Here is an 18,046-nt window from a genome sequence, read left to right on the forward strand (position 1 = left end):
TCCTAGCTGTATTGCCGTGTTGTGGTAGAGTCTCAGGCGACCCCCATGATTCCCACCTCCTAGGGAGGAGTTCGCCTTGGATTCTTAAAGTCGGAGGTCTCCTCGCTCCCACACTGACTCACCTCACACAAGACTGGGGTGACCCGGAAGCCGGGCGGTGGGCAGGCCAGCTGGGGGGAACTGGGCCTGCCCGCCGCCTGTGCAGTCCCTGCGTGCCCACCCAGAGGAGACAGCACCTGATCTCGGGGTTGAGAACGAGTGTCCTGGGCCTCAGCGGCCTGAGACGTCAGCATTTCAGTGTGAGCCACGCAAACGTCTGACCTTCAGAAGCCATGAGGGATAAATGTGTAAATGTGCGCTCCTTCAAGCCGCGGTTGCGTGGCCACTGCCTATCCAGCAGGAGAGCGCCAGTCGGGCGTGGAGAGACGTCCCAGGGGTTACCAACCACCTGCCGCCGTATCTCTTTTTTCAGTTCTCACAGATGGTCTCAGAGAGCACTTCCGCTCTGATTCGGGGACATGGCGGGGGTCACTCTTGTTTACGAGGATGGGCTATGGGGAGTGGAGGGAACTTCTGGAACCTTTTGAATGATGTGCAGGAGACAGGCTAATAGGGAGGGAAGGGAGTGTGGGGTAAGATGTGGATTTTCAGGAAAGCGTGATGTTGTACTCTTGGCAACAAACTGACGGTGGACGCCAGCGCTTCACGCTTCCATTGGGAAATTCAGTCTGAAATGGAAACGATGATGAAGTGGGAATGGGAGCAAGTCCTGACATGATCGAGACAGAAAGTCCTGTACGCTGGGCAGATGCCGACTCTGTGGGCTCTCTGTCTCATGCTCTGTGAAGAGTTTGAGGCACAGTGTTTAGCCAACAATGCTTACAGTTTTGAAGATGGAACAGGGGACTCTGGGGCTCCAGTAACGGGGTGAGCGGCTCCTACCCCCCGAAGAAGAGCAGTGCTGGCCGTCCCGCTGCTGCTGCCCACGAGTGCTGGGCGGGAGCTGTCCCAGGGCTGTGGCTGTTTCCTGCCCCGCCTCCCGCCCGGGCTGCCGGGTCTCCCTGCCTCCTCCCCACCAGCCAGTGCAGACAGAGCTGGTGCCAGAGGCACAGCCACCCTCATGCCCAGGCCTGCCTGGGGCTGGGCCTCTGTGTGGGGGCCCCGCAGCCAGAGGAGAGAGCCGGGGGTGCAGCGTCTGCGGCGTCTGCTGGGCCCTGTGCAGGGCGGAGCCGGAGCCGGGCACAGTTGTCTGCCCTGCACGTGTGTGGGGCTAACGAAGGCTTTGACTGTGGTTAATAAAGACATGGGGTGTCCCCTGGGTGGGAAAGAGGACAGGACTTGATGTGGGGAGAAGGCTGAGAGGGCGTTTATGGGGCGCAGTGACCCAGCTCATGTTCCTGCCTCACTAAGATCATAAACATTTGCTGGAAAATCATTCCACATCCATATTCTTGTCTGTAATTTATTGACAACATTACTTTTTTTTTTTTTTAAGATTTATTTATTTATTTATACAAGCACTGGGTACAGTCAGAAGCACGGGAGGGTGAGAGGATTCACCAGAGCCAGAGCGGGGAGCAGAGCAGGCAGAAGGACCGAAGGACACTGCTGAGGGGAGCAGCGGGCGGCAGGAGAGGTCCGCGTGCCATGCGGGACCCTCGCCTGTGGCTGGGGATTGAACCGGCGCTGCAGAGGCTGCAGGCAGCTTCGCAGCCCAGCGCTCAATGCTGCGCCACCGGGGAGGCCCTTGACAACATTGCTGAAGAAAAAACTCAATGATGTTCCCTGGCTGGCGATGCAGAGGGAGGAGCTGAGGGGTTGCAGTGCGAGGGCCTTGGCGCTCTCAGAAGGTCAGCACCGTGCGGATGCTGAAACGGGAGCGGGAGACAGCGTCATGCCGGCGAAGTGCTGACTTACCGTGCCCAGGTGGGTGTCCCGGAGGCCACTCTGCTCCCACCGGCGCGTCCGCTTGGCCTGCCCCGTCTTGTCCTCCGGGAAGGACAGTCACGGCGTCCTGACCCGGACGCGCGTCGGGTGCCACGAGCCGCCGTGGGTGGCTCCTGCTCTCTAGACGCTCCTCGTGCATTTCATCATGTCAACCCCCACTCGGACAAGGATGCCGTGAGGCAGGTTCTGATACGAGAGCCACCTTACAGCTGACACACGCAGAGTCTGAGAGAGACTCGGAGCTCACTCTGGGCTGTGCCTCTCGGCGTGGCGGGGGAGGCTAAGCCCAGACACCAAGCTGCTCAACGGAAACCCCGAGAGGCAGCCCCGCAAGGCCGTGTTGAAGGTTTAAGGGAACTGCCACAGAGAAATGCTCAAGGAGCGCTGGAAGTCGATGCTAAGCTTATTTGTATCGGGAGCCGCCTCATTCTCGGGAAGGCCAGAGACGTGACATGTATGCTGGAACGAATGCCCTTCCTAAAAATGACCTTCCAGAACATAAATACTTTTAGAAAACACGGTCTGCACACCTTCAAAAACCACAATAGAGACACACATTATAGACAATCCGTGAGGAGAGTGTTTACCAGCCTCTCTCAGGCGTGCGTACTGCCCTTTCTGCTCGGGGTGGGATCCTGGCAGCTCACCGTGAACACCCGCTCGCAGTCTGAGCTGCAGCCCGAATCATGTCGGGACTTCCCAGGGCGAGGAAATCACCGGGTTCTAGTGGCCGAGCGACCGCAGCCTGGTGGCCTTCCTCTCCCCCCCCCACCCCCGCAGTCGGGCGCCGCGGTGCCCACCCTCTGCTCAGACCTGCTGGGCCGCGCGCGGCCTCCCCCAGTGGCCGTGTCCGGGCCAGAGCCACGCCCGCTGCCCGCCACCCTCTCCCGTGGGCCACGTCCGCCATGCAAAGAATTGTGAAATTCACCTCTTTCCCTCACGGAGCAGGTCAAATCCTTCATTAATTTTTTCGAAAGGTAGAACATGGGTTATCAGTGGATCCAGGGCATACTTCTTGGCCATGAACTCTGCCACCAGTCTGGGGACGGAATCTCTGCTCTTAAAGCCTGAAAGGAAAACGACACCAGCCGTCAGATCGAGACTTCAGGGCGAGGAGAGAACTGCAGACTTTCCAAGGCAATTCAGTGAGTTTCCCGGAGACCCCGAGGGCTCTGCGGGCAGCGCATGTCCACCCCCTGGGTGCTGTGGCCTCTGGCGCCCCAGTGACCGCTGCCGTTCACCGGCTCCTCGCACGCAGGAGCCCGCACAGGCAGCTCTCCTCGGGCTAAGGCGGACGGCGCGTTCCATTTGGACTCCATAGACACAAAGGGATTATCCTCCATTTATACTTGAATTTATACTTCATTGTCTGTTTAACTGTATTGCTTCTATCAGGGAAACCGTGCTTTATAACACTGTTATGCAGAGACCACGCCGCACCCCCGCCCGGCGCCCCCAGACCCCCACCCCACTGGGCCCGCCTCCCTGTGCCCCCCCCCCGCCTCAGTTCCCAGCATGTGTCTTGGCTCACACTGTGCACGTGTGGGCTTTCTCTGGGCTCCCAGGTCTGTCCCACTGGCCTGCGCGTTGTTTTTACTCCAGTACTAGACTGCTGGGATGGCCGGCGCTTTGTCACACGGTTTTGAGTCTGGATTGTGATGCCTCCCTTTCTCTTTCTTGTCAGAATTTCTTTGGCTACTCAGGATCTTTTAAGGTTCCATAGAAGTGTTTCATCTCCTCTGTGAAGGGTTTTCCCAGGTATTCTGTTTTGATGGCATTCTAACGGGACTGTTCTCTGTTCTTTCTCCTCACTTTCGTTGGCTGCGTGTAGGAACACGACTCGTTTTTGTGCACAGATTTTGCAGACCGCACGCCACTGTCACTGTTTCTGCAGTTCTCTCGGTGTCCTCTTAAGGGTTTTCCGTGTAGATTATCATGTTGTCTGTAAATAGTGATCATTTTAATCCTTTTCTACTTTGGATTCCTTGTATATCTTTCTCTTTTCTGATTGCTCTAGGATTTCCAATACTATGTTGAATAGTCGCGGTGAAAGAGACGCCCTTGTCTTGAACCTGCTCGCACAGGAAAAGCTTTCAGTTTTCTCCCACTGAGTGTGACATTAGCTGTGGGTTCATTATATGTGACCTAGTTATGCTGAGGTTTGTTCCTTCTATTCCCATTTTTTCCCAGAGTTTTTATCATACATGCATGTGGTGAAATATCAATTTGTGGCTGTTCAGCCATCCTTGCATCCGTGGAAAAAACCCGCTGTGTCATGATGTGTGATCCTTTTTGTGAATTTTGTTGTTTGCTAAGAATTTAATGCGGATTTTTGCATCTGCGCTCATCAGGGCTATTGGTCTCCAGGCGTATGTGTGTGTGTTGTCCTTGTCTACTTTTGGTATCAGTGTAATATTGGCCTCAAAAATGCAGTTGGAAACATCCCCTATTACTCAGTTTTTTCAGAGAGTTTGAGGGGGGTAGGAATTAGTTGGCCTGGGAAGGTTGGGGGGAACTCACTAGTGAAACCACCTGGCATTGGGCTTTTGTTTTTTTTGGAGGCCTCTAATTACTGCTTCAGTTTCCTGGGCTGTGATTGTTGTGTTCAGGTTTTCTGTTTCTTCCTGATTCACTCTCAGAAGGTTGTGTACTTTTAAATATTTGTCGAGTTCTTCTAGTTTATTAAATTTATCAGCATATAATTATTCCTAGTGGTTTCCTCTGAGTCTTGGTACTTCTGAGAGGTCTGCTGTAACCTCCTCTTTCATTTCTGGTTCTAGTCATTGGCATTTTCTCCTCTTTTTCCTCTGTGAGCCTAGCTAGAGGTTTGTCTGCTTTGATTTTTTTTTTTTTTTAAAGAACAGTTTTCAGTTTCATTGATCTTTTGGACTGTCTTTTTGTTTTCTATTGCATTTATCTGCACTCTTAAGTTTTATTGTTTCTTTTCTTTTATTGGGTGGTTTTGTTCGTTTGTTTTTCTCATTACTTAGGGTATAAGGTTAAGTGATTTATTTGAGCTCTGGCTTGTTTCTTGATGTCGGCCTGTGCTACTTTTGCTGCATCCCATAGATTGCAGTAACGCGTATCTTCATTTTCATTTGTCTGCAGGTATTTTTTTAATCTCTCCTTTGATTTCTTTATTATCCCAGTAGTTATTCAGTAGTATCTGGTGCTGTCTCCACATATTAGATGTTTATTCTGCTTTCTTTTTATGGTTGCTTTCTAGCTTTTAATACCATTGCCTTCAGAGGTGATAACTCATATAATTCCAATCTTCAAAAATTTACTGGCATTATTTTTTTTTGTGACCTAACACATAGTCTGTCCTCGTGAATGTTCCCGATGCACTTGAGAAGATTGGGTAGTTGGATTTAGGGAATACAGTATCCCATAAATGTTGATTAAGCCCAAGTTTTAATTTGTTTTTAACCATGTTGCTTTTTAAAACCTGACCTTGTTGCTTTAAAACAGAAGAAATCCTGAGTTAATAAGAATTAGGCTCTCAAGCCTAATAACTTACCACCAAAAATTGCTCCTTTCAGCGTCCGTCCACCCAATAGCAACCCAGGATGCAGAGGGAGACTCTGGGAACCAGGAGCCACACCCACGATGACACTGACACCGAATGCCTCATGACAGCACATCAAGGCGGACATCTGCAACCAGACAGACATGTGGCATCGTTACAGTGGACCTTCTGACAGCCCGCCCCGCCCCGTGATCCATAGAGCCCTCGGCACCGACGTGGCTGGTTATGAGTGTGTAGAGGGAAGAGATGATGCCCTTTGCTTCTTCACTCTTCATTGTTTCGCAGAACCTCTAGCTATGGGTTTTGGAAAAGTCCAGAAAATACTTTTTGAATGAGACAATGGATGAATGACTCTGTGCTAATTCTCCCTTATAAAGTAATAAAGAATATAGTTACAAATGCGTATGTATATACACACACACACATATATCATCTATAAAGGCTGATTTTACAAATAAAGGTAATGTTTTGTTGTCACACGATTTTTAAGCAGTCTGTGAGCTTACATTGACTTGTTAAATGGACATTTTTTGTTTTCATATTTATTTTTTAGATTTATTGACTTATGCATATTAGAGCTGGGGTGCAGGCCAGAGGTGCAGGAGGTGAGAGGACTCCCCAGAGATAGAGAGGGGAGCAGAACTGGCGGATCCACTGAAACACACTGCTGAGGGGAGCAGCGGGGAGACAGGAGGGGCCTACGGCGACATGTGGGTCAGCTCCCAGGCTGGAGATCAAACTCATGCCACAGTGGCTGGCAATTGCTTCATAGTGCTGAGACTTAACCCCTTGCATCACCGGGGAGGCCCATAAATGGACATTTAAAATTTTTTTTTTATTTTTTACATCATTGTTAATTTTTAAACAGTATTTGCTTCCCCATCCCCCCAAAATGGACATTTTAAACTGACTGTTTTGATGGTAAATACTGTATAACATAAGGTTGATTATATCATCAAAAATTGTCTCTTGGGCCTCTCTGGGGGCACAGGGGGTTAAGTCTCAGCACTACCAAGCTATCACCAGCCTCTGCAGCATGAGTTCGATCCCCGGCCAGAGAGCTGACCCACATGGCACAGCCGACCTCTCCTGTCTCACTACTGCTCCCCTCAGCAGTGTATCTCAGTGGATCTGCCTGCGCTGCTCCTCACTCTGTCTCTGGTGAATCCTTACACCCCCACACCTCTGGCCTGCACCCCATCTCTGGTATGCATGAATAAATACATCTTAAAAAAATTATTCTTATTCACTTGATCATCTTCCTTTTCAGTGGGTCACTGTCCATGTCTAAAGTGGTCATCATTGTGTGTCTGTGGGTGAGAACATTTTAGCTCTACTTTCTTAGCGTATTCCAAGCATATGATACAATATTAACATTAACCACATGCTTACATTGGCGTCCCAGAACTTACTCATAACTGGAAGTTTGTCCCCTTTGTCCAACATCTACCCATTTTCGACACCCACCTTGCCAGTGTTGGGAGCTGACTCTGCCAGCCCTTGCCCTCTGCTGTGGAGACTGGGCAGAATCTCCTCCCATGAAATGATATTGAGCCTAGAATTGTTCATCATTCAGCTGGCCATAGTGCATGTCATATATTTTAAAAACTGAAATCTATTAAAACATATAAAATTGGGCCTCCCCGGTGGCGCAGCGGTTGAGCGCTGGGTTGCAAAGCTGCCCGCAGCCTCGGCAGCGCCGGTTTGATCCCCAGACACCAGATGAGGGTCCCCCATGGCGCGCAGACCTCTCCTGCCGCCCGCGGCTCCCCTCAGCAGTGTCCTTCGGTCCTTCTGCCTGCTCTGCTCCCCGCTCTGGCTCTGGTGAATCCTCTCACCCTCCCGCGCTTCTGACTGTACCCAGTGCTTGCATAAATAAATAAATAAATCTTTAAAAAAAATACATAAAATTGTTAAATCTTTTTTGTTAAGAATGTGGGGTAGGGCCTCCCCTGGTAGCGCAGGCAGTTGATCGCAGCGCTGTGAAGCTGTCCGCAGCCTCTGCAGCGCTGGTTCCATCCCGGCCAGTCGGCAGGGGTCCCGCATGGCGCGGCAGACCTCTCCTGTGGCACCTGCTGCTCCCCTCAGCAGTGTATTTCGTCATTTTGCCTGTTCTGTTCCCCTCTCTGGCTCTGGTGAATCCTTTCACCCTCTCACACATCTGGCCTGTACCCTGGTTCTTGTATAAATAAATAAATAAATCTTAAAAAAAAGAATGTGGGGTAAATCAAACTTGCTAATTTGAGAAAAGAATTTTTTATTTATTTTTACTTGAGTTTGAATTTTTTTGCTCATCATTAGTTAAGTAAACTTACAATTGTTTAATTGAAAAAAAACCCTTTCCCCCTCCAAAGGGTAAATAGTACTTAAGACAGGTTTGGTCAGATGGATCAGAGATTTCTCATACAATAGCTGACCATCCTGATAACACACCTTAGAGCCGCAGCCAAGAAGCACTCTTAACACACAACCTGGGAATCTTGCTCATGAGCCTCTGCGGGCACCAGCGGCCACCTCAGCGCCGCCCCAGGACCTACCATGGTGTCCATGCGGCCAATGACCTCAAAGGAGAAGTCCACGCCCCCGTCGCACATCTCTGCCACCACCTCATGCACCGGCCGCGCTGAGTCCTGGGGGCTGAGGCACTCGGTGGCGCCCACCTCTCTGGCCTTGGCAAACTTGTCCTTGTTGATGTCCACCCCGATGATCCTGGCTGCCCCGGCCGCTTTACAGCCCATGACCACAGACAGGCCGACCCCACCCAGGCCAAACACTACGCAGGTGGAGCCCGGGGTGACCTGCGTGCACAGAAACAGGGAAGCAGGTTGAGTGATGACTGCGTGACGCCTCACCCGTGACTTTGCCCCTCACGCTCGTGTCCTGCCTGCTGGCCAGCCCTGGCGGTTTCAGTCCTTCGTGTTGGAGCCAACAGGTGGGGCTGAGTCCCCGGTCTCAGACTTTGCTCAAGCTCACACTGGACGCACCTGTGAGCTGTAATCTCAGTGCTTAGCCAGGCCCTCGAAGGGGACCGCACCCCAAGGAGAGCAGTGGCCAGCCGGTGCCAGCTCCTGTGCCCCACAACGCGCCTGCACAGCCACCATGGTGTGCGAGACCCATGGGTTGGCCAGCCCTTGGCACCGCCCTGGTCCCCCCAAGCCCTTGCAGCAGGATTGCTGTCCAGCGCAGGCCATGAGGGTCAGGCCACGAGGGCGCAGGCCAGCCCTGGCTGGAGGCGGGCGTGGCCTGGGAGCCAGAAGCCCTCAGGGCCAACGCTGGTCATCGTCCCTGCTTTTCAGAGGTCGTGGGACAGCGCAGTGACAGCGCCCACCCCAGTCTCAGTGGTTCCAGCACAAGTGCTCAGCCTGGCTTGGAATGGCTCCTTAGACTGCCCCAGGGCCCCGGAGAAGCAGGCAGGAAGGACCCTGCTGGGCAGGGCTGCACTCTTCCCACCCTGCACCAGGTGCCCCCCAGGCTCCTCCCTGGCAGGGACACGCGGCGACCCAGACAGGCGGGGCTCATACTTGTGGCACGCACGTACCAGCAGAGGGAGACTCACAGGAGGGGCTGGCGCGGTGCTCGCCCAGGGCGTGACGCGGGCAGCAGTGTGTCCCGGGCCCAGCGCAGGGCGCAGGCCTCTCGGGAGGACACAGCACAAAAACCCTCCTTCCGTGCACCTGGCGTGAGGGTGTGCGCTCCTCGAGCGCGCCCTCCTCTACCTGCCGCCACTGACTGGGGTCAGCTGAGCCCCCTGCACCACGAATGCCTCCAAGTCTGGAGCCCTGGGGTGGATGGTGCGGAAGAGCCTCGTCCTGGCCTTGTCTTAACTATCATCAACCGTGTGGTCTCTCTGAGGCTTCCAGGGCGCGCTCTCACTTCCCCGGGCCCAAGTACCTTATGCTCGACACCCTGAGTTCTGTGGGGTGTTTCAGGGCTACTTTGCTGGAGTCCTGGGCCCGGAGGCCCCGACAGGCCTGTGTGGTTGGCCCCCCACCGCTCGGCATACCTTGGCCACCTTGACCGCAGAGCCGTAGCCCGTGGAGAACCCGCAACCAATGAGGCAGACTTTGTCCAGCGGGGCGGCCGGATCGACTCTGGCCAGGGCCATCTCTTCCAGTACGGTGTACTGGGAGAAGGTGCTGGTGCCCAGGAAGTGGTGGATGGTCTTCCCTCTGCAGGTGAACCTGCTGGTGCCGTCCTCCAGGGTTCCCCGCTGCGTCTTCAAACTGGTCGGCAGAAGCACGCGTGCGCATGAGGCTGGAGCACAGCCCGCCCGACCCACTGGCTGCGCGGGGAGTGGCGGAAACTTACTGGTTTTTCAAGCAGAAGTTGCCCTCCGGGTGTTTGCAGACGGTGCATTGCCTGCACTGTGGAACGAAGAGTGGGATGACCTTATCGCCTGGAGGAATAAAGGAAATTCTTCTGAAACCCCCACCCAGAGGGACAGGCCGAAAGCTCGGCGGTCAGCATGTCCGTGCGAAGCCCCAGGCCGAGGCTGGCCCCTGGGGCAGGGTCGCAGTCCACTGCGCTCGGGCTAAGACAGGTAAGGGCACATCCCCGATGGGCAGGCAGCGGTGGGGCCGGTGAGGATGTGCAGCCCCTTTTATTGCCTGTGCTGGGGGAGCTAACACACCGTCTCACCCGACCCTGCCATGAGGCAAGGTGGGTGGCCTTCCCGGGGCCTTGGGAGACACGGTCTCCTGGCACAGTTTGGGTCGCAGCCGTTGTAACCACTGTCTCTCGGTTTTCTAAGGTGCCTATGTTTGTCTTCACTTTGAAACAGATGCTTATTTTTTCATGTTTAGTTCTTTTTTTTTTAAATTTTTTTTAATAGAGGCATGTTTTATTTATTTATTTGTTTGTTTGTTTGTTTTGTTTATACAAGCACTGGGTACAGTCAGAAGCGCGGGAGGGTGAGAGAATTCACCAGAGCCAGAGCGGGGAGCAGAGCAGGCAGAAGGACCGAAGGACACTGCTGAGGGGAGCAGCGGGCGGCAGGAGAGGTCTGCGCGCCATGTGGGACCCTCCTCCAGTGGCTGGGGAGCAGCCGGGGATCGAACCGGCGCTGTGGAGACTGCGGTCAGCTTCGCAACCCAGCGCTCAACCGCTGCGCAACCGGGGAGGCCCCTTCATGTTTAGTTCTTTTCTTGAGGAATATTAACAAAAATGGGACAGAGAAGAATTGAAAACATTCCTTTGAGAAATGGAAAGACATCCCCTGCTCATGGATTGGAAGAATAAACATTATTAAAATGGCCATCCTACCAAAAGCAATATACAGATTCAATGCTATTCCAATCAAAATCTCAATGGCATTCTTCAAAGAAATAGAACAATTATTGATGAAATTCATATGGAATCACCAAAAACCCCGAATAGCCAAAGCTCTACTGAAAAAAAAAGAAGGAAATGGAGGCATCAAACTCCCAGACTTCAAACTATACTACAAAGCCATAATCATCAAAACTGCATGGTATTGGAACAAGAACAGACATACAGACCAATGGAATCGAATAGAAAATCCAGAAATAAACCCACAGATTTATGGTCAACTAATCTTTGACAAAGGAGCAAAGACTATGCATTGGAGCAAAGAAAGTTTGTTCAATAAATGGTGCTGGGAAAACTGGGTCGCTACATGCAAAAGAATGAAGCTTGACCACTACCTCACACCATACACAAAAATCAACTCAAAATGGATTAAAGAACTAGACATAAGACCTGAAACCATAAAATACATAGAAGGAAATATAGGCGAAACACTACGTGATTTGCACATCAAAGACATCTTTACAGACACATCACCCAAAGCAGTGATAGTGAAGGCAAAGATAAACAGCTGGGACTACATCAAATTAAAGAGCTTCTGCACAGCAAAAGAGACAATAACAAAAACAAAGAGAAACCCCACCAACTGGGAGAACATTTTTGCACCCAACACTAATGATAAAGGACTGATCACAAAAATCTGCAAAGAGCTGATGAGACTCAGCAACAACAAAGAAAATAATCCAGTCAAAAAATGGGCAGAAGAGCTAAAAAGAAACTTCTCTGAAGAGGAAATGCAAATGGCCAACAGACATATGAAAAAATGTTCAACATCACTTGCAATCAGGGAAATGCAAATCAAAACTACCATGAGATACCATCTCACACCAGTGAGAATGGCACATATTAAAAAAACTAGCAACAACAAATGTTGGCGAGGATGTGGAGAAAAAGGAACTCTCCTGCACTGCTGGTGGGAGTGCAAACTGGTCCAACCACTATGGAGAGCTGTGTGGAGATTTCTGGACCTACTAAACATAGAGCTTCCATAGGATCCAGCAATTCCACTCCTAGGTATTTACCCAAAGGACACAGAAACATCCATTCCAAAGAGCACCTGCACCCCTATGTTTATAGCAGCACTGTTTACAATAGCTAAGCTTTGGAAACAACCCAAATGCCCAAAAGTAGATGACTGGATCAAGAAGATGTGGTACATATATACCATGGAATATTACTCAGCATTCAAAAAAGATAAACACATGCAATTTGCAGCAACATGGATGGCGCTGGAAGGGATCATGCTCAGCGAAATAAGCCAAAAAGAAAAAGAAAAATACCGGATGGTCTCACTCATAGCAGGAATCTAGAAAACTTAAATAAGGGACCAGGAAAATGAATATAAGAAAGTGAAAATCAAAATCAACAAAAAACTATGAACCAGAGACACTTTTGGGGGGTGGGGGGCGGGAGGGGAAGGATTGGGGTCAGAATGGGGCGTTTGCAATTGTATGGGGGAATATAAAAATAAAATTTAAGATTAAAAATAAATAAATAAATAAATAAATAAATAAAAAAGAAAACATTCCTTTGAAAACCTCAAGCCTAACTGAGTTGGTTTTATTTTATTTTATTTTAAAGATTTATTTATTTATTTATTTATATAAGAACCGGGGTATAGACCAGATGCTCGGGAGGGTGAGAGGATTCACCAGAGACAGAACAGGGAACAGAACAAGCCGACTGACGAAATACACTGCTGAGGGGAGCAGCAGTTGCCACAGGAGAGGTCTGCCGCACCATGTGGGACCCTCGCGGGCCGGCCGGGATCGAACTGGTGCTGCAGAGGCTGTGGACAGTTTCACAGTGCGGCGCTCAACCGCCTGCGCCACCAAGGGAGGCCCAGTTGTTTGTTTGTTTTAGCGTAAGAACCCGATTTCAAATATTTGAAGCCAATCACTTAATTTGTGGATTATCTGTTTTTCCTGCTATGGTGGAAGAAGCAGAGGTGAAAACAGGGGAGTCACTTATTATTAATTTATTAAGAAAATACTATTAATTAAGAAAATACTATTAATTAAGAAAATACTAAGAACTGAAATTCAAACCAGGCAGTTTCTCTTACGGTTTTCTATTCACATGTCAATTAAGTATTTGGTCAGGAAGGAAGTTGAATGTACTGGCTAAGTAATTTCTTAGAATTAAGAAATTAATGTCAGCGCCCTCAATCCTGCAGTTCTTGGGCCCACCGGAGGCTGCGCCCCGTAGTGCAGGTGCACCAGTGGCGCGGCTGTGACTTTGGCCTGGCAGGCGCGCAGGTGCCCGGGTCCGCGGTGCCAGGATCTACCAGGAGCTGTGCCTGACAGGTGCGATGGGGTTGGGGTTTGGGTGCGGCTGCTGCAGGCCCGCCCTGCGGGGCTACCTACCTGGCTTGACGGTTGTCACTCCTGCTCCCACACTCTCCACCACGCCCGCTGCCTCGTGGCCCAGAATCACGGGGAGCGGCGTGGGTAAGGACCCGTTCACCACATGGTCGTCCGAGCGGCAGATGCCTGCGGCCACCATCTGTGGGCAGAGGCAGAGGTGGTCATGGTGTCCACACGGCCTTGGAGGCCGTCTTCCGACTCTGCGCTTCCAGAGTTTTAAGGGTGATCGTTATTGTAATAATTCCGACTCTTCCCAAATGGAAACGATTTAGATCACCCCAGGAGTATTCAGTGTAAAACCCTCCTCTGCTTCCTTTCTGGCATCAAACAACTGGGAATAATCAGTGAGATATTGTTTCTGAAATGCGCGTCTTGAATATAAGAATGCATCCTTTCTCAGAGACGTTGAAATCTTTGCACACTAGCACCAAGAAAATAAGTCATTTCCGTTCCAACATCTAATGCTGGTTTATTTTGAGATCTTGATATATGTCCCTTTGTGCTTTTTTCCTGTACAGATGTGAAAATCCCTTATCTGTTTTTGGGATCACACTATATACTCTTTGGTTTCCTTTTCAAAAATGTGGCAAGTTATACCGTTCTTTGACCACAAATGGAATTCTGCTATCTGATGACCATGTAAAAGATGTCTCTTAATGGATTTTTGGTTACTTCCATGTTTACTGTTCTCTGAACAAGTTAAACCTAAAATTAATTAGAAGCAGAAAAAGTTTCACCTTAACGCGGACTTCATTGGCCCTCGGGGGCGCGACCTCCACCTCTTCGATGGAGAAGGGTTTGTTCAACTCCCGGAGCACCGCAGCTTTGCATTTTATGACCTGGAAGCGGAACAGAAAGAGGGCCGGGTTTTTCCTGCTCTCAATGCCGGGCTTGCATCCTCCATCTTTCCCCGCATAGCCCCGGGTCTGCGATCTCACGAGAGCCTGTGAAAAGCAACAACCTCTGATCTGCGGAGAGGAAACCTTTTTAACATGTGAAGCAACTGCATAAGCAAAAAAATCAGGCGCTGGGAAGTTGTTTTTCTCCAAGGGTTGTTTATTCCTGAGATTGCTTAACAAGGCCCTGAAATTGGCTGTTTAGTAACTGTTGGCTGTACACGAAGTTCTGCATCATTGTTTTTCCAAAAGATTCAGTATCTGTTCACAGAAAAGCTGTTGATCTCTTACCATCTTACGCCAGTGAGAATGGCACATATTAAAAAAACTAGCAACAACAAATGTTGGCGAGGATGTGGAGAGAAAGGAACTCTCCTGCACTGTTGGTGGGAGTGCAAACTGGTCCAGCCACTGTGGAGAGCTGTGTGGAGATTTCTGGACCTACTAAACATAGAGCTTCCATAGGATCCAGCAATTCCACTCCTAGGTATTTACCCAAAGGACACAGAAACATCCATTCCAAAGAGCACCTGCACCCCTATGTTTACAGCAGCACTGTTTACAATAGCTAAGCTTTGGAAACAGCCCAAATGCCCAAAAACAGATGACTGGATCAAGAAGATGTGGTGCATCTACACCATGGAATATTACTCAGCAATCAAAAAAGATAAACACATGCAATTTGCAGCAACATGGGTGGCGCTGGAAGGGATCATGCTCAGCGAAATAAGCCAGAAAGTAAAAAGAAAAATACCGGATGGTCTCACTCATAGCAGGAATCTAGAAAACCTAAATAAGGGACCAGGAAAAAGAATAACTATATGAAAAAAATTATCAAAATCAACAACTATGAACCAGAGACACTCTATGGGGGGGTGGGGGGTGGGGAAAGGAGGGATTGGGGTCAAAATAAGGGGGTTGTAATTGTATGGGGAATATAAAAATAAAATTTAAATAATAAAAAGAAGAAATTAAAAAAAAAAAGAAAAAGATAAGCTGTTGATCTCTTGTGCAATTCTCTGCCTAAGACAAAATGGCCTGATTTCATGATTCCAATTCCATTCCCCTCCCAAGGCTGAAGGGTTTCCACATCGCTCCTCTGGCAGTTAACCTTGGCAACTGTGTCTCATTATGTGATTTTTATGTAGTGAGTCCTTCCAGATTATATTTGAGCAAAAGTCAGAGTTCAAAACTCCATACACCCACATTCACACCCACACAATCACACAATTCACAAACACACACTCACATTCTTTCACACACACACACAACTAAAAACAGGAGAGCTGTGTGTTTGATTTGCCAGTGAGCACCGCTTACCCACAAACGTGCTTAAAAGTGAAAATCAAACACATATCTTAGTGCCTGGGAATCTAATATAAACCCTAGCTTTGTTATTGCAAAACTTGTACAGTTAAGAGAAATTTTTCCTGGAGTTATCTATGGGTAAGTAATTGCAAAAAAAGATAAAAATTCAATTGAAACACTCTTTTCACAATTCATTTTCCACATGTGTCAACCCTCCTGCTTTGCAGTGTCTGCTGTGGTCAGCACTGGCGACCCCAGGGCCAGAGGACAGGCTGGGAGCCACAGACTGACCCTTCACCCCATGCCCTGCCCCAGCCTGGTGCTGCTGAAGGGCTGGTATATTTTATGGCTGGAAAGATTAGGTTCTGTGGACTCAGTGCTGACTGATTGCCCTGAAGTCACAGGACTTTTTATCGAGAGACTAAACTAACAATGATGGTAACAGCAGCGCGTAACAATGTTTGGGACACTTCTGTGCACTTGGCACTATTCTAAATGCTTTTCAGTTGTAGTTATTCTCACAGCCACCCCCGAACCAGGCACTATGACATGCAGTGTTTGAAGAGAGCGTAACGCAGGCGGGGCAGAGGCAGACGAAGCCCCTCGTGGCGCCGAGCTGTGAGCCCCTCACTACTGTTTTCATCCACACACTTGCTGCTGAACCTCGTTTCTTACCATCTGAATTTTGGCAAACCTAATTTTTCTCCTTTTTAGTCATAATTTAGAATGAACATGCATTGTAAATGCTAGCCAAGAATGAATGAACATCGAGCTGGAATGAGAAAGCTGACAATTGGCTGCACATGTGGCTTCCACAGAGATGCTGCCAGGAGCCTGCTGCATCGCACGGGCACACCCTGAGCCGCTCCTGTCGACGTGGCCTGCCACAGCGGCTGTGCGGGACAGCGGTCCCTAAGCAGCCTGACAACGTGGGGCGGCTCAGCCGACTGAGCACAGGCATCCCTGCACCTGCAAGGGCTCTGAGCAGGCAGACATGCCTCCATGGAGGACTGAGAACAACATACTAGTAGTAACTCCAACTGTGCCAGAGATAATTTTTCTGTAAAATGTTCATTTTTTTGTGGTCAAGACCTTATTCTGTAGGGTTTCCATGGACATTTCCTGTGCTTTCATAGAATCCTTCTGAGTCAGGGCCTCCCTGGTGGTGCAAGGGGTGATAAATCTCAGCTCTATGAAGCTCTCGCCAGCCACTGCGGCACAAGTTTGAACCCAGGCCAGGGAGCTGACCCATGGGGTGCAGCAGAACTCTCCCAACTCCCCGCTGCTCCCCTCAGCAGTGTATTCCAGTAAATCTACCTGATTTGCTCCCCACTCTGTCTCTGGCAAATCCTCTCATCCCTGCATCTCTGGCCTGCACCCAGTTCTTGTATGCATAAATAAGTAAAATAAATCTTTGAAAATAAAAAGATTCCTTCTGAGCCAGAAACTGCATGTTGGTGTTGGCTCTGTAACTGTGACGTTGCTGATGGTTCCAGAGAAATGTGCTTATTGTGATCTCGTCCACACTAGTCCAAAGGACATTTCAAAGTCCTCTGACTCAAATCTTCTCATGAGACTTTTTTGGTACATATTTAAAAAAATTTTTATTTATACAAGAACTGGCCAGAGGTGCGGGAGGATGAGAGGATTCACCAGAGACAGAGCGGGGAGTAGAACAGGCAGACAAACCAAAAACGGTGCTGAGGGGAGCAGCCAGTGAGACATGAGAGGTCTGCCATGCCATGTGGGTATCTCCCTGGCTGGCAGGAAATCGAACCCGCACTGTGGAGGCTGCAGACAGCTTCACAGCTCTGGGCTGAACCTGCTGTGCCACCGGGGAGGCCCCCTTCCCATGAGACTTTTGTCAGACTTAGCTTTCCTATGTTCATAACAGTGATGCCATTACAAAGAATAACACATTTCAGTTCTGGTTCTTAATTCAAAAAGCCCTGGATTAAGACCACTTCTAACGCTGCATTGCGAGTCAGTCGTGGTTGACTCTAGGCTCTGCACTCTCGTCTAGCACAGGAACGGAGACAAGGCGGCAGGTGCTCTGACTCCTGTCAGAGATGCCCGCACCGGTCTCGCGGCTGCACCAGGTCTCTGCCCTTGCAGAGTAAAGCATGCTCTGAGCACAGTCGTCTTTCTGACTCAAACCGACGTTAAGCCACTCATGGAGCAGTATTCTGCTTCTGTGCCGTGCTAGCGAGACCATACTCCCCAAAGGAGAGCGTGGCTTACCTTTCCTGCCGTGCTCATGTCTGCTGCTCAGCGGGCGGGGCCGTGGACTCCGGCCACCGCACGGCCATATAAGGCGGGCCTGTGGCCCCGGGCCCGGCCCTGCCCGCAGCACGCCCCCCCGCCCCCCCGCCCCCCCGCCCCCCCCGCCCCGGCCCGGCCGTCGCTTCCAAGTCAAACAAGGAAGGCCGGGCAGCGGCTGGCTCAGGCCCGCTCCGGTTGGGTTGCGAGAGCCCTGCCAGGCCCGCCCGTGACCCCGTGGGGTAAACATTACCCGGCGCGCCCTTTGGCCCCTCGTCCCGCAGGTCCTGCGCCCCGGGGGCGCCCCGCCCCCGCTCCGTGGCGGGGGGGGGGGTGCGGGGGACAGGACGGGCCCGGCCGGGCGCCGAGGGTCCAGGGGGTCCAGAGGGTCCGCCCGGCCGCCGCCGGCTGGGCCG

The 18,046-nt window shown here is 50.6% G+C and overlaps 1 protein-coding gene across 1 annotated transcript; it reads right to left on the minus strand.

Annotated features, from left to right (window-relative positions):
• Window positions 1-1,526: 1,526 nt before the first annotated feature.
• On the minus strand, window positions 1,527-17,646 carry LOC119243705 (alcohol dehydrogenase E chain-like). Its single transcript, XM_037509655.2, has 9 exons — window positions 17,613-17,646; window positions 13,905-14,006; window positions 13,168-13,306; window positions 9,785-9,872; window positions 9,480-9,699; window positions 8,014-8,274; window positions 5,468-5,603; window positions 2,876-3,014; window positions 1,527-1,868 (listed from the first exon to the last, which is right to left on the minus strand). Exons 1-9 carry the CDS (start codon window positions 17,628-17,630, stop codon window positions 1,844-1,846), a joined length of 1,128 nt encoding a protein of 375 aa, XP_037365552.1. The 5' UTR covers window positions 17,631-17,646; the 3' UTR covers window positions 1,527-1,843.
• Between the last annotated feature and the right edge of the window lie 400 nt (window positions 17,647-18,046).

Source organism: Talpa occidentalis, unplaced genomic scaffold (assembly GCF_014898055.3).
Source record: "Talpa occidentalis isolate TD23 unplaced genomic scaffold, MPIMG_talOcc4v2.1 talOcc4.13, whole genome shotgun sequence".
NCBI lineage: Eukaryota > Metazoa > Chordata > Mammalia > Eulipotyphla > Talpidae > Talpa > Talpa occidentalis.